Below are 22,069 nucleotides of genomic sequence, written 5' to 3' on the forward strand. Positions count from 1 at the left end.
GCAAGGATACTTCATGAAACCTCTCTGTTGTCCTAGCAGGAAATTTACCATTTAAGATCCACACAAATGATCCAGTTATACTCCTCAAACTTCAGAAAGTCGAGGACAATTTTTATGTCATTATAATCTTCTCGTAGATGAGTTGAATAACCAATTGGAACCGCTGCATAAACATTACCATTGTGTAGAACACATTTCAGACTCCATTTAGAACTGTCAAGAAATAGCCGCCATTCTGTTGGATTGTAAGTGGTAACACCTAGCTGGCTGAGAAGACTACTGATATCATGACAGTAAACAAAGTGTTTGTCTTCGGAAAAAAAGTCCACAAAAATTTGTTCACGCTTCCTGAAATAGGCTACTTTAGCTGACCAGTGAAGTACATTCTTTTCTTGAAGCCTGGAGGTTAATAACTCAGCTGCTTTCTTTGATAGGCCCAAACCTCTTACTAAGTCATTCAATTCCGGTTGGCTACACTGCTGAGGGAATAATGACTGCTTGGCATCAGAAGAAGACCCTTCAGATTCTCAACCATTTCCTCATGCATCTTATCAAAATACACTTGATCACCATGTTCACTTTCTTCATCTTTAGAAGAAATAAAACCATTGAAAACTGGAACCAGGAGTGTCTCAGAGTGTGGGATAGGTCGTATTGCTGAAGGAATATTAGGATATGCGATCATATGCTGTTTTTTCTTGCCAGTGCCCTTTCAATGGATCAGACAGAAATAACAGTCACTGCTGTGGTCCTTAGTTTCACGCCAAACCATGGGAATACCAAAAGGCATTCATTTGCATTTTTCTTTTGTCCAGTCACGAAGCATTTCCTCACAATTATGACACACAATATAAGGAGCCCAATTCTTGTCTTGATTGCCAAGGGGAACTTGAAAATAGGCAGTATATGCACATGTCACAAATGATGAAATATTGCGCCTTTGACGTTGAAGTGTGTAACAGCCACATATATACCAGAAGGTGTCAGGACTATTCTTACATTTACTCCTACTTGAAGAAGCCATGATTCAATTTTAAAACAAAAAAAGAGGGTGTTTTATCAGATAATAATTTTTTACATTTAAAAACAACTACAATTATGTAAAAGTGATGTCTGTAAAACATTAATTGCCTTCTGGTTATGTTCAATCCAAGAGTCGTTGCCCTTTAACTCCAATTTAAAAACCAATGCATGCCATTAACTGTAACAAAAAGAAATTAAAATTGCATAAAAACTAGAGCATGCACCAAAAAACGGATTTCAGATTTGGAATCAGTGATGCAGAAATATATAGAAACAGTTCTAAAACCTCATGCAATAGAAAATGGAAAAAAAAAACAACACTGTTCCCCAGTGCACTTAAAGAAAGGTTAGGTGAACTGTAAATTACCCCTAGGTTATTCAATTGAAGAAGCAGCTATTATACAAATTACAATACTCATATCAGACAGTGGTTATCAAACATTGATGTTGATTTCTTTCTTTTTTTTTTAATTGATTTTAGAGAGAAAGGAAGGGGGGGGAGAGAGAGAGACAGGAACATCAGTCTGTTCCTGCATGTGCCCCAATTGGGGATCGAACCGGCAACCTCTGTGCTTCAGGATGATGCTCTAACCAACAGAGCTAACCGGCCAGGGCCCTGTGTTAATTTCTTTAAAGGGGTGATTAAGATTAAGTATTCAAATTGATTGATGGTAAATGAGAAAATTAAGAGCAAAGGAATATTTTACAAAATTGGTAACATCATTTGATTTAAATACTGTCCTTTATTTGCATTTCTAATGTTCTCAGAATTTTAGTGTTAAAATATACTTTCCCCTATATTATCAGGATAATTTTGGTGACAAATCCTTTATTCATCAATTCACTCAACTAATATGCATCTATTCTACAGTGGGGAATAGAATTCACAGGGTTTCTGCACCTCCCCGCCCCACAGTTTATTGGGAAGATTGAGGAAGAGACACAAGGGAACATAATGGGAGGAGAGGTTAAGTCAATAAATGCAGAAATAAATAAATTAGATATCTTAAAAGTAAAGTTTGTTGTGAGAGTAATATGGGTGAATCTGCTTTAATTGGATGATCAGAGCAGCTCTCTTTGGAACAGGCACAGGTCAGGGGGAAAACTGTTCCAGTTAGTGGGAAGAGGTGGTGGGCATGTGCAAAAGCCCTGTGGTATGAAAGGATATGCTGTGCTCAAGACATAGGCCAGTGCACTGGCGAGGTAGGAGGGGAGGAGTAGCAGAGGGAGAAGTAGGGAGTGAGAGGGAGGATCAGATCCAGAGGGCTGTACATAGTATAAAATTATTATTATTATTATTTTTACAGGGACAAAGAGAGAAAGCCAGATAGAGGGATAGATAGGGACAGACAGACAGAAACGGAGAGAGATGAGAAGCATCGATCATCAGTTTTTCGTTGCAACATCTTAGTTGTTCATTGATTGCTTTCTCATATGTGCCATGACCGCGGGCCTTCAGCAGACCGAGTAACCCCTTGCTTAAGCCAGTGACCTTGGGTCCAAGCTGGTGAGCTTTTTGCTCAAGCCAGATGAGCCTGCGCTCAAGCCGGCAACCTCGGGGTCTCGAACCTGGGTCCTTCCGCATCCCAGTCCGATGCTCCATCCACTGCGCCACCGCCTGGTCAGGCTAGTATAAAAATTTTTTTTTAATTTTATTTATTCATTTTTAGAGAGGAGAGAGAGAGGGAGAGATAGAAACAGAGAGAGAGAAGGGGGGAGGAGCTGGAAGCATCAACTCCCATATGTGCCTTGACCAGGCAAGCCCAGGGTTTCGAACCGGCAACCTCAGCATTTCCAGGTTGATGCTTTATCCACTGTGCCACCACAGGTCAGGCCTAGTATAAAATTTTTTTAACTTCATCTTAAAAGCAATAGAAATCTACATTGGCAGTTACAAAACAGTCAAAGGATGTACAGTACAGCATAGGGAATATAGAAAGAATATTGTGATGAGTACGTATGCTGCCAGGTAGGTAATGGAAATATCAAGGGGACCACTTTGTAAAGTATAGGACTGTCTAACCACTATGCTGTACACATGAAACCAATACAAAAGATTAAAACTATAATGGAAAAATTATAAAAAGGGGGTAAAAAGCAATAGAAATCCATGAAAGTGTTAACTCTAGAGCATAGCATATAATGCAATTTACATTTTTTTAAAAATCACTCTGGCTGCTGAGTGGATAGTGGATAATGAATTATGGGGCAAGCCCAGAAGCAGAAAGACCAACGACAAGGTTACTGCAGAAGCCGAGTAAGAAAGGGTGCCGGCAGTTTACGGGAGCCCAGGGAGAGTTGACGTGAGACCTATTTTGGGGTTGTTGGCAATGGCCTGGGTTAGGAACACTGGTCCTCAGTGGGTCTGTTGCAGTTTGAACCTGGCTAAGATATTAGTTAGCTGTGTGTCCTCAAGCAGCCTAACTTATCTACGTTTCGGTTCCTTTTAGTGGAAGAAGAAAGAGGATAGTTGTACCTATACATATAGGTTTGTTTTTTAAGTGCCACGAGAGAGCTTATTAAAAGCCTGAAGCCCATTCCTTGCAGATAGTGGCATTCGAGTTTGTTGAACTAATAAACGGCTATCTTAAGAATATGTCTCGTGTCTGCTTCACTAATGATTCCAACTCCACAGCTGCCCTTTTGAATACTTTGCAGTCAGACCCCTTCAGATATGATGATGATGATGATGATGACAATGACAACCATTAATTAGGGAGAAAGCATCTGGGAGAGAAAGGTGACTGTAATGCTGCTAAGCTTCTAGCTTGAAGGCTGCCATGTTTGGAAATCGGCAAGATGAAAAGAAGCTCCTCTGGGAGGAAGGTGAGGTGCAGGGTCAAGAGTACAAAGATCTCAGCTGTCAACACCCTACTCATGCAATTTTCCCTGGTTTTACCATTGTGGGAAAAGAAAAATCCTTGTGGAGAACACTGGGGGGAAAATAAAACAAAACCATGCGGTGCCGGGGAGAGGGGGGCATTCTACATGTGGTCCCCAGGAAGAGGAAACCCACACCTGCTGTAAATTGTGCTTTCGAGAAAAACCACGTGAAGTCATCCAACACCAATTCTTGACTCTCGCTCAAAGCTATTCTTTAGAAAGCACATGGAGATTACAGAAGGACACGTGGCTTCTGAGCAGGGTCAAAATAAGTCCAAAGAGGCCAAGTGAAGAACAAATTTATTTATAGAATGATTTATGGCAATCCAGTGGCAAGAAGCAGAACTGGGCCACAGGTTATATAGCAACCATGTATTTTAGGACCTATTGTGAGGAAGCCAACAGAAATATGGGTCGCCCTTGGCAGTGCCACCTCCCAACTTAAATCTCTGGTTTACATCTAGAAACCTGTGGAAGGTGCGTGCTATCTATTTTTAGTGCAGAGATTCAGGGGTACCTGTTAAAGTACTAGGACCATCAGAGATCCTGAGGTGCCCTAGGAGGGGTGGTGTGTGGAGGCGTGCGTGGGTGGGAGTCCAGATGCTGTCTTCTCCTGTCAGCAGAACCTTGGTCAAGTACACTTCACTTCTCTGAGCTTTTACTTCATCTGCACAATGATCTCTTGAAGAATCATTGTGAAAATTACACGAGAAAATCTATATAGAAAGATGTGTGGTGGAGATTAACTGTGCAAATTTCTCACATTGAAAAGCTCCTACCTCACACTTTAGCTACTGTAGGCAGTGTGGTATGTATGTATGCTTGTGCAAGTTCTTGTCTAAAGGATTTGCCCAAAAGAAGTCAGAAGCCACACATGGGGTATGCCAGAAATGCTGTGCGGGAATAACAGCTTCATTTTCGGCTGAAAGACCAATGGAAAGAAACTGGCCTGGGGTTGCCTATTACCCTGGGAATCGTGTGTGGGACTGATAGGAGGGAAGGCAGATGAGAGACAGAGAAACCGCTTTAAAGATTATTATAAGCTATGGATTGAATTGCACCCCCCCAAAACTTATATGTTGAAGACCCAATCCCCAATGTGGTAATATTTGTAGGTGGAGCCTTTGGAAGGGAATTTAGTTTAGATAGGTCATGAGGGTGGAGACCTCACGATGGGATTAGTGCCACCAAAAAGCTTTTTAGCTTTCTCTTTGCCAGGTGAGGATGTAGCAAAAAAGCAGTTGTCTACAACAGTGGTCCCCAACCTTTTTTGGGCCACGGACGGGTTTAATGTCAGAAAATATTTTCACGGACCGGCCTTTAGGGTGGGACAGATAAATGCACAAGATAAAATTATGCGACCGGCGTAAAAACTGTGGTATTTTAAAATATAATTGTCGAACTTACGAGACAAGCGTCAAGAGTGAGTCTTAGACAGATGTAACAGAGGGAATCTGGTCATTTTTAAAAAATAAAACATTGTTCAGACTTAAATATAAATAAAATGGAAATAATGTAAGTTATTGATTCTTTCTCTGCGGACCGGTACCAGTCCATGGCCCGGGGGTTGGGGACCACTGGTCTATAAGCCAAGAAGAAGGTCCTCGCCAAAACTCAACCATGCGGGCCCCCTCGCCTTGGACTTCCAGCCTCCAGAACTAATAGAACGTACAGTTTTGCTTTTTAAGCTACCTAGTACATAGTATTTTGTTATGGCAGCCCAAGCTAAGACACCGTGACAGCCCAGGACAATCTAAACACATTACACTCTTGAATTAAGGCTGTAGGGTTGGAGAAGAGAGACCAGACTCGACAGCCATTTTGTAATTGACACTGAACAGATCTGGTGACCACCGGACACGTGAATAAGGGAGAGTAATGTCTCCCAGGTTCTAAACCGGAGCCGCTGGGAGGAATGTATCACTTAGGAAAAGGAAGGACAAAGAGGAAGAGCACATCTGAGGGGTGGGGCAGATGAGCGGCTCTGTTTCGGGCCCACTGCCCACGCTGCTCCAGAGACTGGCGGAAACTCCCGGGAGCTCAGCAGGGCGGTCTGGCGGGAGGCTGTGGATTCGGCAGGGTCGGCCAAGGTCAGAACAATCAGTCTGGATGGGTTTGCCTGGACCGCGTCCAGGTGTAAGAGAGAGCAGGGCATGTAGGACAGATTCGTGTAATATAACAGAAACATAGAAGTCACACATGATAACAACCCCTCCCAAATAAAATGGGTTCTATAAACTATTTCTAAACCCACCTGGTCTTGAGGCCCTGGCTGGTTGGCTCAGTGGTAGAGCGTCGGCCTGGCATGCAAGGGGTCCCGGGTTCGATTCCCGGCCAGGGCACACAGGAGAAGCGCCCATCTGCTTCTCCACCCCTCCCCCTCTCCTTCCTCTCTGTCTCTCTCTTCCCCTCCCACAGCGAGGCTCCATTGGAGCAAAGATGGCCCGGGCGCTGGGGATGGCTCCTTGGCCTCTGCCCCAGGCGCTAGAGTGGTTCTGGTCGCGACAGAGCAATGCCCCAGAGGGGCAGAGCATCGCCCCCTGGTGGCCAGAGCTTCGCCCCTGGTGGGCGTGCCGGGTGGATTCCGGTCGGGTGCATGCGGGAGTCTGTCTGACTATCTCTCCCCGTTTCCAGCTTCAGAAAAATATAAAAAAAATTAAAAATAAAAAAAAATAAATAAATAAACCCACCTGGTCTTGTAGCAGAGTGCCTCCGAAGGCCCAGATACAAGCAAAGACAAAATAGACTTCATAAACTTCTTTGGAGCTGTCAGAGGGGACGTTTTCAGGAGTCAACAAACATTCCAGAAGGGCACAAAGAGTCTAAAGAGCAAGAAACAGCCATCCATTTAGGGCAACACTTTTTTAATCGTGGAGTACGTTCGTTCACAAGATTGAGTAACAAATATGCTTTGTCCTTACCCCTTTGAGTAGTGAGTTTCTGTTAACCCTTTGAGTGAGGACGCACGTGAATGTTCGTACTACTCAAAGGGTTAGGAGAGCACGTCGTTCTTGCCAACGCTGTGCTGTACTACGTCTGGACAGACAACGATGACTGCCCCGGGTTTCTACTGCAGTTTAATCAAACCCATCTTCTAAGTAATAATAACAGACTATTAAAAAATTAAAATCTTGCCTGGCCAGGCAGTGACACAGTGGATAGAGCATTGAACTGGGATGCAGAGGACCCAGGTTCGAAACCCTGAGGTCACCAGCTTGAGGGCAGGCTCATCCGGCTTGAGTGTGGGTTCACCAGCTTGAGTGTGGGGTTGCTGGCTTGAGTGTGGCATCATACACATGACCCCATGGTCGCTGGCTTGAGGCCAAAGGCGCTGGCTTGAGCCCAAGGTTGCTGGCTTGAGCAAGGGGTCACTCGCTCTGCTGTAGTCCCCAGTTCAAGGCACATATGAGAAAGCAATCAAACTAAGGAGCCACAGTGAAGAACTGATGCTTCTCATCTCTCTCCCTTCCTGTCTATCTATCTGTCCCTCTATCTCTGTCAAAAAAAAAAAAAAAGACATCTTTTCTTACCAGCAACAGTAAGAAATGAAGTCTTGCAACATCACCAGGACTGAAGGACAACAGCTCCACTGAGTGGGAAGGCTTATGGAACTACTGCCCCCTTACTGCACATTCACAAAACCCGCTTTCCCTCCGTGCTTAGACAGCCATTCTTCCCACCTGTTGTCGTAAATTTAGAAAGTCAGACTGGCAGCCCTTAGCTTGTGGTATTTTTTTTGGACGTCAGGCTAAATTGAGTGTTTGGAGAAACGCTGTTCATAACTTGTGCTCCGTACCCTCCGGGTGAACCCTGCGTGCTCTGTGGGTGTGACAAGCACCCTGAGTTCAGGGTGCCAGGTCAGCGAGGAGGGGAACAGCACAGCTCGCACAGGAAACAATAACCAGTAACAAACATGGCCCTGAGCTAGTTCTCCAAAGCACTGGTCCCCAACCTTTTTTGGGCCACGGACCGGCTTAATGTCAGAAAATATTTTCACAGACCGGCCTTTAGGGTGGGACGGATAAATGTATCACGTGACCGAGACAAGCATCAAGAGTGAGTCTTAGACGGATGTAACAGAGGGAATCTGGTCATTTTTTTAAAATAAAACATTGTTCAGACTTAAATATAAATAAAACAGAAATAATGTAAGTTATTTATTCTTTCTCTGCGGACCGGTACCAAATGGCCCACGGACTGGTACCGGTCCATGGCCTGGGGATTGGGGACCACTGCTCTAAAACACAAAAACGCCCTGGCCGGTTGGCTCAGCGGTAGACCGTTGGCCTGGCGTGCGGGGGACCCGGGTTCGATTCCCGGCCAGGGCACATAGGAGAAGCACCCATTTGCTTCTCTACCCCCACCCCCTCCTTCCTCTCTCTCTCTTCCCCTCCCGCAGCCAAGGCTCCATTGGAGCAAAGATGGCCGGGCGCTGGGGATGGCTCCTTGGCCTCTGCCCCAGGCGCTAGAGTGACTCTGGTCACGGCAGAGTGACGCCCCGGAGGGGCAGAGCATCGCCCCCTGGTGGGCAGAGCGTCGCCCCTGGTGGGCGTGCCGGGTGGATCCCAGTCGGGCGCATGTGGGAGTCTGTCTGACTGTCTCTCCCCGTTTCCAGCTTCAGAAAAATACAAAAAAAAAAACAAAAAAAAAAACCCACAAAATCACTGTCATCCATCAGCATAGTCATCGACCCTCAAAACTCACGGGACCCTCTCCCTAGGTTTTGGAGACACAGGGATTTTATTTATCACTCTCAAATACACAGCAGTGCAGCCTGGACAGAGCACGCCAGGACTGCCCCTCCCTCCCGGCCACGAGAGACGGGGACAGTCCGCGGTCGCGTGGAACATGGGGTCTGGAAATAGTCTGGAAGTGCATCTCATTTTAATAGGTGAATACCTGTCATACTTTTCAGTCTTTTCTCTTGATCTCTAGTATTTTTTATTGTATATGAATGCCACTTTAAAATCATTTTCTAATAGAAGAAAACATCAATTTGTTATCAAGAAAAATAATGCACAACTCCACATCTTTGCTATTTCTGAGTTGAAGCCATGCTGCTCTAAAGAACTGTTCAATCAAAACAGGACTGAAAGGTCTTAGTGTTATCTACTGATCTGAACACTAATAACTTATTTTTCTTTCCTATTTCCTCCCAAACATAGTACTCAGAAAATATTTTGCGCTCTGTGTCAGCAATTATTTAAATCACATTTTGGTGCATAATCTGAGAGAGTTAATACACCTTACCAAACTTAAAGAGGTCTCATATGCTGGAAAACAGCATATATTAATTTCTTTTTCTTTTTTTTTTTATTTTTGTGACAGACACAGAGAGGGACAGACAGAAAGAAAGGGAGAAAGATGAGAAGCATCAGTTCTTTGTTGCGGCTCCTTAGTTGTTCATTGATTCTTTTTCATGTGTGCCTTGACCAGGGGCTACAGCAGAGCGGTGACCCCTTGCTCAAGCCAGCGACCTTTGGGCTCAAGCCAGAGACCATGGGGTCATGTCTATGATCCCATGCTCAAGCCAGCGACCCTGCGCTCAAACTGGTGAGCCCACGCTCAAGTCGGCAACCTTAGGGTTTCAAATCTGGGTCCTCTGTGTCTCAGTCCAACACTCTATCCACTGAGCCACTGCCTGGTCAGGCCATACATTAATTTCTTAAAGTAGCCATTTAAAGCTAATCTCTCTCATGCCCAATTTTGTTTCAAATTTCTGTCTTTATAAGTAATCACAGAAAACTTGTATAAAAACAGCTAAAAAGGAGCTGAGGATAAAGTGCCATTTCTGAATATGGCAGAAGTGAGAGCAAAAGTCATATTAATTCCTACTGAGCTATTTTCACACTACTCTTGAATGAAAAAGTTCACACCGCAGAGAATCATACAAATACACAAGTCAACTAGAGAAAGAACACGGCCATGCTTCTTATAAGTATTACACCAGAGGAAGTCTAATTAGGCTAACCACATAATTAATTCATTATGAATAAATTCAGACCTGCTTTCAGAAATAAATTATACCTCAGATAATTACTGTTGAAGACTAGCGTTTACTTAATTGGTGTGCAAATTATCCAAAAAACCTGAACTTTCTCTTCTTATTATGCTGGTGATTTTTTCTAATTTAGTTTCAAACAAATTTGGTAACATAGTAAGTTAATGGTAACAAAGTACTTTGAAGCCAATTTTGCTCCTATAGGAAAAAAAAAAAAGGTTTCTAATTGTAAACCTTCTGTGAAATTTTATGCTTGTAAAGGCTGGGGATAGTCCTTCATGCTGAGATTAAGATCACAGCCTTCATTTCTGTGTACTGTGAATTATTTTTATTTGCCTCCATGACAACATATCATATATAACCTTCACTCTTACCAGCTGTTTCATAAGTATAAAAATTTTTTTTTATACCCTGAGGAATATTATTACCTCCATCTAGACTGACCTGACTTTAGAAATGTCTAGGGGCAGGGCGGGGGGCGGGGAGTGAGAGGGGAGAATGGCAGGTCTGTGGGTAGTGACACCTATGTGGTCGAGTCCAGAAGCTTTCTCTTACCTGACTGCCAACATCTTTTTTTTTTTTTCCCAATAATTTGCATGAGAGAGAGAAAGGGGGAATGAGGGGGGTGGAAGGGATAGAGAGAGAGGGGAAGGGAGAGATAGAGAAGGGGAGAGAGAGAAGGGGGTGGAGAGGGAGATTGAGGGAGAGAGGAGGAGGAGAGGGGGAGGAGGGACAGAGGAAGAAAGGGAGGAGAGAAGGGGAGGGGGGAGAGAAGGAGAGAGGGAGGGAGAGAGAAGCATCACCTTGTTTGACTGCCAATGTCTTTAATTACATCAATTTTTTGAATTCAGAAAACATATGGAGCATCTTCTTTGGACTAGTTACTTAGGATAGAGAAAAATAAATAAGGCTGTTAAAACGCTGTTCTTCTTATTCTATTCAAATCTACCTGGGAGGAGCACATGATTCCATAAAGACATATTCAGCACCTACTATATGCTCGTCACCACGTAAACCTCTGGAGATATAAACATGAATAAAAGGTGACTTCAGCCCCTAGTTCACAATCTTGTGAAAGAGACTAGAAACCCTAACGATAACAGAACGCTGCAGGTATGTGACGGGGTCTGTAGAAAGCCCTGGGGCACACGGGGGGCTAGAGACTGAGGGGTGGAGACGCCTCAGCGCCAGGAATCCCTTCACCTCCTCCATCAAGCAGTCTGCCCTCTTGGTTGACCACACCTCCATCACAACCAGAACGCCACGCAATGGAATAGGAGGCAAACCTGCACCAGGCTGGTCTCTGGGATCGAGGTGATGGTTTTAAAGCTCATTCTCAGCTTATCCAGGCACGCAGGGACGTATTTATCAAACAGAATCGTTAGATTGGCCTTTTCTGACTGATGTGGCCTTCTGTCTATCCAGCTGGCCACATACCTGAAAAAGAACACAGAGAAGCTTTTTAGTGAACCCTGAGCTTGAAAAAGCAGAACTTCACCAACTCCAAAGCTTCCCCCGTCGACACAGCTTGGGGCTACACTTCAGGGACTTGTTCTATGTGCTTAGTGAGCTTGTTCTATTTCTAAAGCTGCAAATATTTTTAAATGACCCTTTAAAAACTTGTTTCAATAGCCATTTTTACCTTAATAAAAAGAATGTAAAAGAAACTCCTACCGGCGCTTAGAAGCCACATATAATAGACTATAAGTAGGCCACTACCGGGCATTTACAAGGAGGTGCAGTTGGTCACTTTGGGAGGGCTGACACCTTCCCCATAGGGTTGGCCTTATTTTTGAAAACAGCTTGGGATTGTTCTTGACTAATCATGGCATCAGTTATTTAGTGATGAGAAATCAGTTACAAAATAAAAAGGTTAACATTTCACAGGGGCTACTTCAAAGCCCCTCTTTTTCTGCAGGACTGCATGTAACTATAACTGGATAGCTGATAATAATGTATTTCCAACACCTGGCTCTGAATGGCATTTTCTTCTTGGGTACTGTGTGTTAATCTGAAGCTTATACAATGTTATCCATGTTGATACAATATCTCTAACTTATTCATAAGACAATACTTATCAATGAGATGAAGCACGGCTTAGAAGCACCCACAGAAGTCTCTGGGGTGAAAATGTATGACGTTAAATGAAAAATAACTGCTCACCAAGTTCTCATTCAATAGGAAGCAGTGGTAATAAACACACTTAGCTCTCAGCAGAGAAGCCATGCGACCAGCCCAATTGCAACGATACCTTGCTTCAAGAAAGTCGGATTTCTTATTTTCAGTAACAAAAGACATTAAGGCAAGATGATTATCTTATAAAAGGCTCCCTTTGATTTTTGCAAGGTTTCACAATAGGGTTTTATTGAATATTCAACTACCTTCACACTATTGTTAGATTTATAAAATATGAACTGTCAAAGCTTTTTCAGGTCCACAGGAATGGTTTCCAGTTGAAGTTCAGATGCATGCTGGTAAGTAGAGAGAGCACACCTGGGTGATGGTGACAGTGGGCACCACAAAACAAGGGACAACAGGTGCTGTTACTGGGGACGAAGGCTGAAAGGCCACACCTGCCCCTCAGCTACTCCTCGTACTGCACACCAGCTGCCAGAAGTGGGATCGTAGTGTCCAGAGCTTACTGTCAATGGGGCGGGGTGGGGCGGGGTAGGGTGGGGTGGGGTGGGGCCGAGAGCCTTCAGGGAGGAGGAGGAGGGGAGCACCAGAGTCACACTGCCTGGATCTGTTTCCCAGCTCCACCACTTTTTTTTTTTTTTTTCTGAAGCTGGAAATGGGGAGGCAGTCAGACAGACTCCCGTATGTGCTCAACTGGGATCCACCTGGCACGCCCACCAGGGGGCGATGTTCTGCCCATCCAGGGCATCGCTCTGTCGCGACCAGAGCCACTCTAGCGCCTGGGGCAGAGGCCAAGGAGCCATCCCCAGTGCCCGGGCCATCTTTTGCTCCAATGGAGCCTCGGCTGTGGGAGGGGAAGAGAGAGACAGAGAGGAAGGAGGAGGGGGAGGGGTGGAGAAGCAGATGGGTGACTCTCCTGTGTGTCCTGGCCGGGAATCGAACCCGAGACTTCCGCACACCAGGCCGACGCTCTACCACTGAGCCAACCGGCCAGGGCTTCTACCACTTTTTAACTTTGTTACCTTGGGCAAGTTACTTAACCTCTCTGTGCCTCATGTTTCTCATCTGTCAGTGCAGATGATGATAATACAGACTTCTGAGGATTAAACAAGTTCTCACGTATAAAATTCTTAGGTTAATATTTAACATATAACAAATTCTCAGTAATGTTACTCATCAGCACAGAGTTGGTGGAACTGGGAGATTGGGTTCAGCTCCTGATTGCCCTGCTGTGCATCTCCAAAAGGCAGCAGTGCCCCACAGGGCATGACAGGTGGCAGCCAGCACGGTGGCGAGTGTGACACATCCCACTCCCACCTCCCAGCAAAGTCTCTGTGGGAGCGGAGGGCTGCGCAGAGAGAACTGGCAGCTGTAGCCTCATCACAGCCCCAGACGGGAAAAGGGGCTCTGCACTCAGGGGACAGGCAATGGCGACTTCATTGGCCCACAGTGCCAGTAGCCAAAGCCTCTCTGTGGGAAATAAACCTACCGAGCCCATGAATAAAGGACACTACTCAAGTAAGGAAGTGAGTTCAAGCAAATCAGGAGACATGGTAAGAGCTGAATTTGCCTGGGAAAAAAAAGCCCCCTGCCCTGGCCGGTTGGCTCAGCGGTAGAGCATCGGCCTGGCGTGCGGAGGACCCGGGTTTGATTCCCGGCCAGGGCACATAGGAGAAGTGCCCATTTGCTTCTCCACCCCTCCGTCACGCTTTCCTCTCTGTCTCTCTCTCCCGCAGCTGCAGCCAAGGCTCCATTGGAGCAAAGATGGCCCGGGCGCTGGGGATGGCTCTGTGGCCTCTGCCTCAGGCGCTAGAGTAGCTCTGGTCGCAACATGGCAACGCCCAGGATGGGCAGAGCATCGCCCCCTGGTGGACAGAGCGTCGCCCCCTGGTGGGCGTGCTGGGTGGATCCCGGTCGGGCGCATGCGGGAGTCTGTCTGACTGTCTCTCCCTGTTTCCAGCTTCAGAAAAATGAAAAAAAAAAAAAAAAAAAAAAGCCCCCAAATGACCTCTGCTAGGGGTCAACACCACCACAGAGCAAAGGAAGTATCATAAAAAAGAAGTCTATACTGGTCAATACAGACAGTTCATAATTTCACATATAAATTACCACTATATTTTTAGAGTTTGGAATAAAAAGACAGCAATTTTGGAAGGAGAGATTATTATCTGCAGCAATGGCGAAAGCAGGAGATATAGATCTGTATTTCTGGGGAATTCTTTCATACTTCATAAAAAAAGTTACGATTAAAAAATAATTCTACAGATTTGAACATGACCAAATGAAACATACTGCCGTCATATGACACAACTGAGAATGACATACAGCTGCAGGACAGAGCGCCATTGTGCCGCCGAATGCCTCGCCTCGCTGCCAACATCTCGGTCACTCACAGTGGCTGTCTCCCCAGCATTTGCCAGCACGTTCCACACAATCAGCTCTGTTGCTATGGCCACCCCCAGGAGTGCTATCGGTGTATCACACGCAGTCTAAAATCCTGTAGTTTGGAAACTAGCTAGGTAGTCAAAAATTTTCAGGCTTCTCAAAACCTTTTTTTTTTTTTTAGTCAATCAATAGTCTGGAACCTGTCCTGGCGGGCACAGCAGGGACACATGTGACAGTTCTCCGTAACTCGCCCCTCACGGCCAGCGTCGGGTTCTCTTACCATTCTCAGCGTCCTGGACAGAGACGTCAGACGCTAGGACATCGCCCCTCAGCCGTGTTATGTCCATCATCTCTGAACCTTTATGTTCACAAATACAGGGTGAGACAAAAGTACATTTACAGTTGTTTAGTAATTAGTAAATAATAACATGAGAATAAACTGTTTCACGAACACACAACTGTAAACCTACTTTTGCCCCACCCTGTATGTACTTACAGTATCCAAAAACAAGAGGATGGGGATATGGCGGCAGAAGACAAGCTCATCTAATGCAGGCGGGAGAGTTAGCGAGATAGAGCCGAAAGGATGTTTTATGTCAATGTAACAGAGGAAAGAAACAAACACAACAATCTGAAGTGGTGGCTCCTGGAAGTTACTTTCCAGTTATCTCTTTTGGAATCTGACTAGATTCTGGAGATATTCCCAAGTCTATCATTGCTTACAAGCTAAGAGTATACAGTTTGGTAGATTCCATTTTCAATATAATGTTCACTGTAAATAATAATTAAACGATTTAAATAATTATGAATAAATTTAAATAATTATTTGCCTGTATGTTTTTTCCCCTTTCTATGCATTTTCATCCCTTTCTACTAGAAAAAAAATTCTTGCTAGTCAGAATTTTCAGAAATTATCTTCTAATTCCTATGCCTTCCTCTACTTCTCACTATCTCAACAGACACCTATGAACTATCCAGGATTCTTCCAGTAAACTTAGAACTCAGAATTAAAATGAAATAGTGTTTGATTTCTATAGCAAGTCACACGCTGGTGTGATTTTAAGGATGTTGTTTGACCTGGTATGCTCCCTATCGATAAAGTATGGACATAAACTTAGTTTTAAAACTAGCTCAGTGGGCCCTGGCCGGTTGGCTCAGCGGTAGAGCGTCGGCCTGGTGTGCGGGGGACCCGGGTTCAATTCCTGGCCAGGGCACATAGGAGAAGCGCCCATTTGCTTCTCCACCCCCCTCCCCTCCTTCCTCTCTGTCTCTCTCTTCCCCTCCCGCAGCCAAGGCTCCATTGGAGCAAAGATGGCCCGGGCACTGGGGATGGCTCCTTGGCCTCTGCCCCAGGCGCTAGAGGCTCTGGTCTTGGCAGAGCAATGCTCCGGAGGGGCAGAGCATCGCCCCCTGGTGAGCAGAGCGTCGCCCCTGGTGGGCATGCTGGGTGGATCCCGGTCGGGCACATGCGGGAGTCTGTCTGACTGTCTCTCCCTGTTTCCAGCTTCAGAAAAATACAAAAAAAAAAAAAAAACACTAGCTCAGTGAATTTTAGTATTCCAGGAAGCCTGTGTGACAATGGCACTATCTTTAGTCTTTAAATGAAACCCCACAGAGATACGATAAACACAGTATTTCATAACTTCTTCTATCTGTAATGTCTTATCACTTCTCACAATATGAGGGAAGAACATCTATTTCCTAATTCTGTTCACTGAAAAAGCCCAGAAGCATTGACGGAATGGCTATGAGCACAGCTAGCTTCCCTGTCTCGGATTCCAAATACCATCAGGTTCGTTGGAGAAATGGCTGAATCAGGCGTCAGGTAAGGGAAGGTCTGAGATAAGCCAGAAGGCTCTTGTTTCGGCAGAAAGCAAAGTGCTCAAAGACTTTGTAAAAAGAAAAAAAAACAACACAGAAAGGGCTGGTGTGAATGGGTTCCTGCTGGCAAAATTTGGGATATGAGCAGACAAAAGAATAATGTGGGGAATGAACTATTACCCACTGAACCTAAACAAAAGAAGTCATGAATAGAAAATACTCCTTAAAAAAAAAGGAAAAAGAGAAAAAAGAAAGGGAAGGAGTAAGAAAAGAAATGGAAGAGAAAAAGCTCTTTACAGAAAAGTGTCACCCAATACAGGTAGATACAATGACTGAATTAGGAAATCACCACTTTGCAACCACCAGTGGGTGGTTCTTTGAGACATCTATCTTGTTCTCTTCAAAACTGAAAATGTCACAAAAGAAAGAGCTGAGGGCCATAAAATATATATACAATAGAGAAAATTAGATGCAATGTAGAACCCTTGCTTTGATGCTTGATATTTTTTTAAAGCTACAGAGGAAATTACTGGAGTAAATGGGAAATTTGGAGGGAAAATGACTAACTTTGCTCAGCACACAAGCCTAACATGGCTCTCCTCTGCTGTGGAATTAAGGGAGGAGACTTGCAGTGAGCAAATCACACAGAAAAAGCAGCCAGGAAGACTGCATCCATCACGCATTTGCAGGGCACAGGTGCACTCAAATTAGGCTATAGGAAGAATCGATAGAACAGAAGGACTCCGGACCAAGGTGTGGGCATGCAGCAGGGACACAGGAAGGAAGAGAGCCGTGCCGTGGGGTAATAACTGAGGAATGGTCACTGCACCTGTGCCCACAAGGACAAGAGAATGAAGGACTGCCTGAGCCCGGGAGGAGACAATCTCAGGGAGAGAATGAAGAGAAGCTGTGGCCCGCAGCTGAACGACACCGGCATCCTGTGGGAAGGAGTCGGGAAGAAAAGGCCTGACCTCATCTCTTCTCTCCCTCCCATTTCCTGCCAGGCCTCCTCACTGGCCAAAGTGGCCAGAAGCCACCGGGCAAGGAGCCCCTGGACATGGTCCACACAGGACAGCCTCTGGGGCACAGAGCCCCGTGGAGGGTACAGATGCACCTGACACGAGAAACTCACCGGCCCCAAGCAGGGGTTCACAGGCAGAGCTCCGATGCTCTACGGCTCACACAGGAAATGCTAACGGAGGTGACAAGTGACCACCTGGATGAATTCTGGGAACTGTGAGCCAGTGAAGAGGAAGCGAGTGGGCACATGAACTTGTTCTAAATCAAAGCATTACCACTGGTCATGTATGCATATTGTATGTATACATACAGACATACCTACGCTCACTAAATGCTATGTTTCTATCTAAGGGAATCATATGACCTATTAATACTTATTCACTTCTTCAATAAATACCAATTTGTTTAAACATATACAGGGTATGAACAGGGTCATGTCCAACTAAAAATGACAAAGGCACACAGGTGCTAATTTAATTATCTTTCAATTAGCCTAATTAATCAGCTTTAAATTTAATTGCTAACACTTTCTTCAAAAGATGAAAAGTAGAAATGGTAGCAAGAACAACAAAACCAAACAGCTAGATTTAAAAATAGGCAAAGGACTGAAATAGGCATTTCTCCAATGAAAATATACAGTTGGGTCAATAAAGACATGAAAAGATGCTCCGCATAACTCATCATTATGAAAACACAACTCAAAACTGAAATGAGATACCATTTCACACCCACTAGGACGGCTGTTATAAAGACAAATAGAGCACAAGTTCTGGTGAGACATGCAGAAACTGGAATCCTTGGGCACTGTTGGTGGGAATGTAAAGTGGTACAGTCGCCATGGAAAATAGTATGGTAGTTGTTCTAAAGAATGAAAATAGAACTACCATATGATCTATTACTTCCACTTCTGAGTATATAGCCAAAATAATTCAAAGTAGGGACTCAAAAAGGCATCTGTGTGCCCATGTTCGTAGGAGCATTATTTGCAACAGCCAAAAGACAGAAGCAGCTCAAGTGCCTGTTGACAAATGAATAAACGAACAAAATGTGTACACACATACAATGGGGTATCGTTCCGCCTTAGAAAGAAAGGAAGTTCTGGCATGTGCTCTAACAGAGATGAACCTTGAAGACATCGTGCTAAGTGAAATAAGCCCGTAACCAAAGGACAATGATTGTATGCTTCTATTTACGAGCATTACCTAGAGTATTCAAATAGAAAGGGGCAGTGGCAGTAGGGACCAGGAAGTCACTGTTTAATGGGTATGGGGCTTCAGTTAGGGAAGATAAAACTAGTTATGAAGATGGTTGGTGGTGATGGCTGGACAACAAAGTGAATGTAGTATTGAACTGTATGTACAGTTCATTGAATGCTAATGAACTGTACACTTAAAAATGGTTAAAATGGGCCCTGGCCAGTTGGTTCAGTGGTAGAGCGTCAACCCAGCATGTGGAAGTCCCAGGTTCAATTCCTGCTTATGACACACAGGAGAAGTGACCATCTGCTTCTCCACCCCTCACCCCTCTTTCTCTCTCTCTATTCTCCTCCCACAGCCATGGCTCAATTGATTCGAGTGCAATGGCCCCAAGCACTGAGGATGGTTCCATGGAGCCTCCATTGCAGGCACTAAAAAGAGCTCAGTTGCCAGCATGGCCCCAAATGGGCAGAGCATCAGGCCCAGATGGGGGTTGTTGGGTGGATCCCAGTCAGGGTGCAATGTGGAAATCTATCTCCCTCTTCTCGCTTGGAAAAGAAGGAAAAAAAATGGTTAAAATGGTCAATTTTATATTACGTCTATTTTATAACAATTTTTACAAAAACAATACTCACGGATTCCACCCCAAATCCTGAGGGTTCACATACAGAATGCCAGCTCTGGAAACAGTAGCCGGGGTTGCCGTCCTTAAGTGATGGATCTCAAAGAGCAGCCTCATGGAGGGAGTGAGGGCTATGCGCTCGTTGCTGGCCAAGGTCAGCACCTGGACAGAGCAGCACAGCATAAAGACGCCCTGTCATTCCGCAGCCGAGCAACACTGCCAGTTTGCCATAGCAATGCAAAGTACTTCCCCCAGCAGAAGTGCCAAAGGCTATGAGCTCACTGTCCTGGGTTAGAAGTCCTACCGTTTGAATCAAGATCTCAGTTTATTCCGGAGGAGCTTACTGACCCCTGAGGAACCAATTCACCAACATGGATCTGCTGATGTTAATCTTTTAATAACTGTGGAAATTATTACTAAATACAAGACATTTGTTCTAAGAGTTGACCACATGAAAAGGCCTGAACACCACAAAAATAAACTTTATAATCTGAAATACCACAATGATTAGTTTTCCTGTAGAAACTCACGCAAGTATTAAGTTTTATGATAAATAATGTCTTAGTTCAGAAAGCAGTGATTACTGTTAGTTTAAGGAGGTAACTAATTCTATCCTATAGTAATGAGCATTTCTGATTTCTCTCCCTGACCCTAACAACAGGCCTGGTGTTGCTTAAGTGGCATCTCACAGGCCTTTACCATCATCCTTTGATTTTGCTGGGAATGCTGAATTAACCATGACAAAATGCTTAGGAATGCATTTATACTCCATCGGAAGCCACGGGAACTATTTCAAATTTGTCCTTTATTATCCAAGTATTCCTTCCTTAAAGATAAGATGTAAGAATTTATGCCTAGCTCTTCAAAAATGGTAAAATGTATTATGAGCTAAAATCTTGACTACACAGATCTTTTTAAAGATGGCTAAATTTATACAGACAAGAAAAACAGATTCACTTAAATTATTTAACAGTAAAATGAAAAGAATTAGCAGGAAAGTGTCACGTATCAAAACAGTAACTATATAATGAACATCAGGCTTAATACTTAAAAACCAATACCATAATCGACCAGTAACTAGGACTCTTAATGCACTGCAGGTGTTCTGGCTAAGGTTTACCATGGACCCACCTTGTTATCATCCATAACCGTATTTAGTGATTCAATCCACATGGGATCGATATCTCCATCCAAGACGATCCATTTTGGGCCATCATGCGTAAGATTTGCTTGTTCTCGCAGAATGGATGAGAAGAGACCTATAAATTAATAGTAAACACTCATGTACCGTGTAAAGTTCCCACCATCAGCAACACTAAAAAGTATCTGCACAGCCTATTCCCTTATATTACTGAGGTGTCTGGTCAATGTCACATCAGAGAAGACTTCCTTGGTGATCCTGTTCATAGAAACCTACATCATCATTCTCATCATATACGTATATATCCATATACAATATATTAATTATATATATGGTGGAGTGGAGAGCTGGGTTTTTTTTTTCTATTGGAAGCTCTCTCATTAAGTATATAAATTTGCTGCAAACTTGTTGCTTCTCTCTGGCGGGCAATGTGTCCTACCTTTCTAGCCATACCTGGGCTCTAGACCAAAGGGGCAAGTTCCACTTTTGTGAAAAGGTTCCGCAACCTGAATGAGTTTCCCTGTGTGTCAAATAAAGATGATAGTAACTTCCTTGAAGAACAGTTGTGGGAATTGATAAAAGGTAGCACACATGAAACTCAAAACTTTCACCAAATAAAGACATTATCCTTTTTTATGCATATACCTTTAGTATCTATTTTAAGTTGAACATTAGTTTATTTCACCTTCTCCATTTTTCTATAACAACATTCAAGGGACATAATTCTAAAGCTAAAGTATTTAGAAGTGTGCCTGGCCTGTGGTGGCACAGTGGATAAAGCGTCAACATGGAACACTGAAGTTGCCAGTTCGAAACCCTGGGCTTGCCGGGTCAAGGCACATACAGGAAACAACTATTTTGAGTTGATGCTTCCTGCTTTCCCTCACCGTTTCTCTCTCACTCTCCTCTCTCTAAAATCAGTAAATAAAATCTTTGAAATAAAGTATTTAGAAGTGCTATAAACTTCCTGGAAACCTTTGGTCATTGGGATTATATTAGGTTATTATCATTATTTCACATGATATCTATATAAAAATTTTTTTTAAAATTCATAGTCCTTTTTGCTGTTACTCCTTATTTAAGTATTGTATGTGTTACATGATGTATTTAATAGTTGATTTTTCACAACTCAAGTATATAATACTATGGTGAAAAAATGGTTTAATGTATGTATATGGAAGGTTTTGTTTCTCTGTGAACTATTTTGTGTAAAAATAAGCAACTTTGTAGAATGTGGCAACATGATTCAAAAAAGCCAGCATGACTTGAATAGCTTCCATGGATTTTCAGAATAAACTGGTATTATTCCCTTCCCACCACAGTTCTTTAAAAAAAAAAAAAAAAAGATATAAAGCTAAGAGTAATTTTTTTCTTTTTTGTATTTTTCTGAAGTGAGAAGCAGGGAGGCAGAGAGACAGATTCCCATATGTGCCCAACCGGGATCCACCCAGCAGCCCACTAGGGGGCAATGTTCTGCCCATCTAGGGCATTGCTCCATTGCTCAGCAACCAAGCTCTTCTTAGCACCTGAGGCAGAGGACATGGAGCCATTCTGGGGCCAACTTGCTCCAATCAAGCCATGGCTGCAGGAGGGGAAGAATGAGAGAGAGAGAGAAGTGAGAGAGGGAGGGGTAGAGAAGCAGATGGGCTCTTTTCCTGTATGCCTTGATCAGGAATTGAACCCGGGACATCCACACACTGGGCTGACACTCTATCACTGAGCCAACTGGCCAAGGACAGTGATAAGGGTATTGACCAGGAATGCTGAGGTCACTGGTTCAAAACCCTGGGCTTGCCCAGTAAAGGCACATACGACAAGCTAGCAATGAACAAATAAAGTGA

General features: G+C 44.0%; 1 protein-coding gene across 5 annotated transcripts in view; it reads right to left on the bottom strand.

Moving 5' to 3' along the window:
- Window positions 1-22,069, bottom strand: part of DNAH11 (dynein axonemal heavy chain 11) — a 302,981-nt gene that overhangs the window by 152,670 nt on the left and 128,242 nt on the right. For all 5 annotated transcript variants that reach the window (XM_066354493.1, XM_066354491.1, XM_066354490.1 and 2 more), the window contains exons 41-44: window positions 20,219-20,346; window positions 19,101-19,249; window positions 11,194-11,344; window positions 6,597-6,728 (exon numbers count right to left, since the gene is read on the bottom strand). In XM_066354493.1, the coding sequence (XP_066210590.1) occupies window positions 6,597-6,728; window positions 11,194-11,344; window positions 19,101-19,249; window positions 20,219-20,346 (560 nt within the window). The remainder of the gene's footprint in view (window positions 1-6,596; window positions 6,729-11,193; window positions 11,345-19,100; window positions 19,250-20,218; window positions 20,347-22,069) is intronic.

This window comes from Saccopteryx leptura, chromosome 12 (genome assembly GCF_036850995.1).
Source record: "Saccopteryx leptura isolate mSacLep1 chromosome 12, mSacLep1_pri_phased_curated, whole genome shotgun sequence".
NCBI classification, from domain to species: Eukaryota; Metazoa; Chordata; class Mammalia; order Chiroptera; family Emballonuridae; genus Saccopteryx; species Saccopteryx leptura.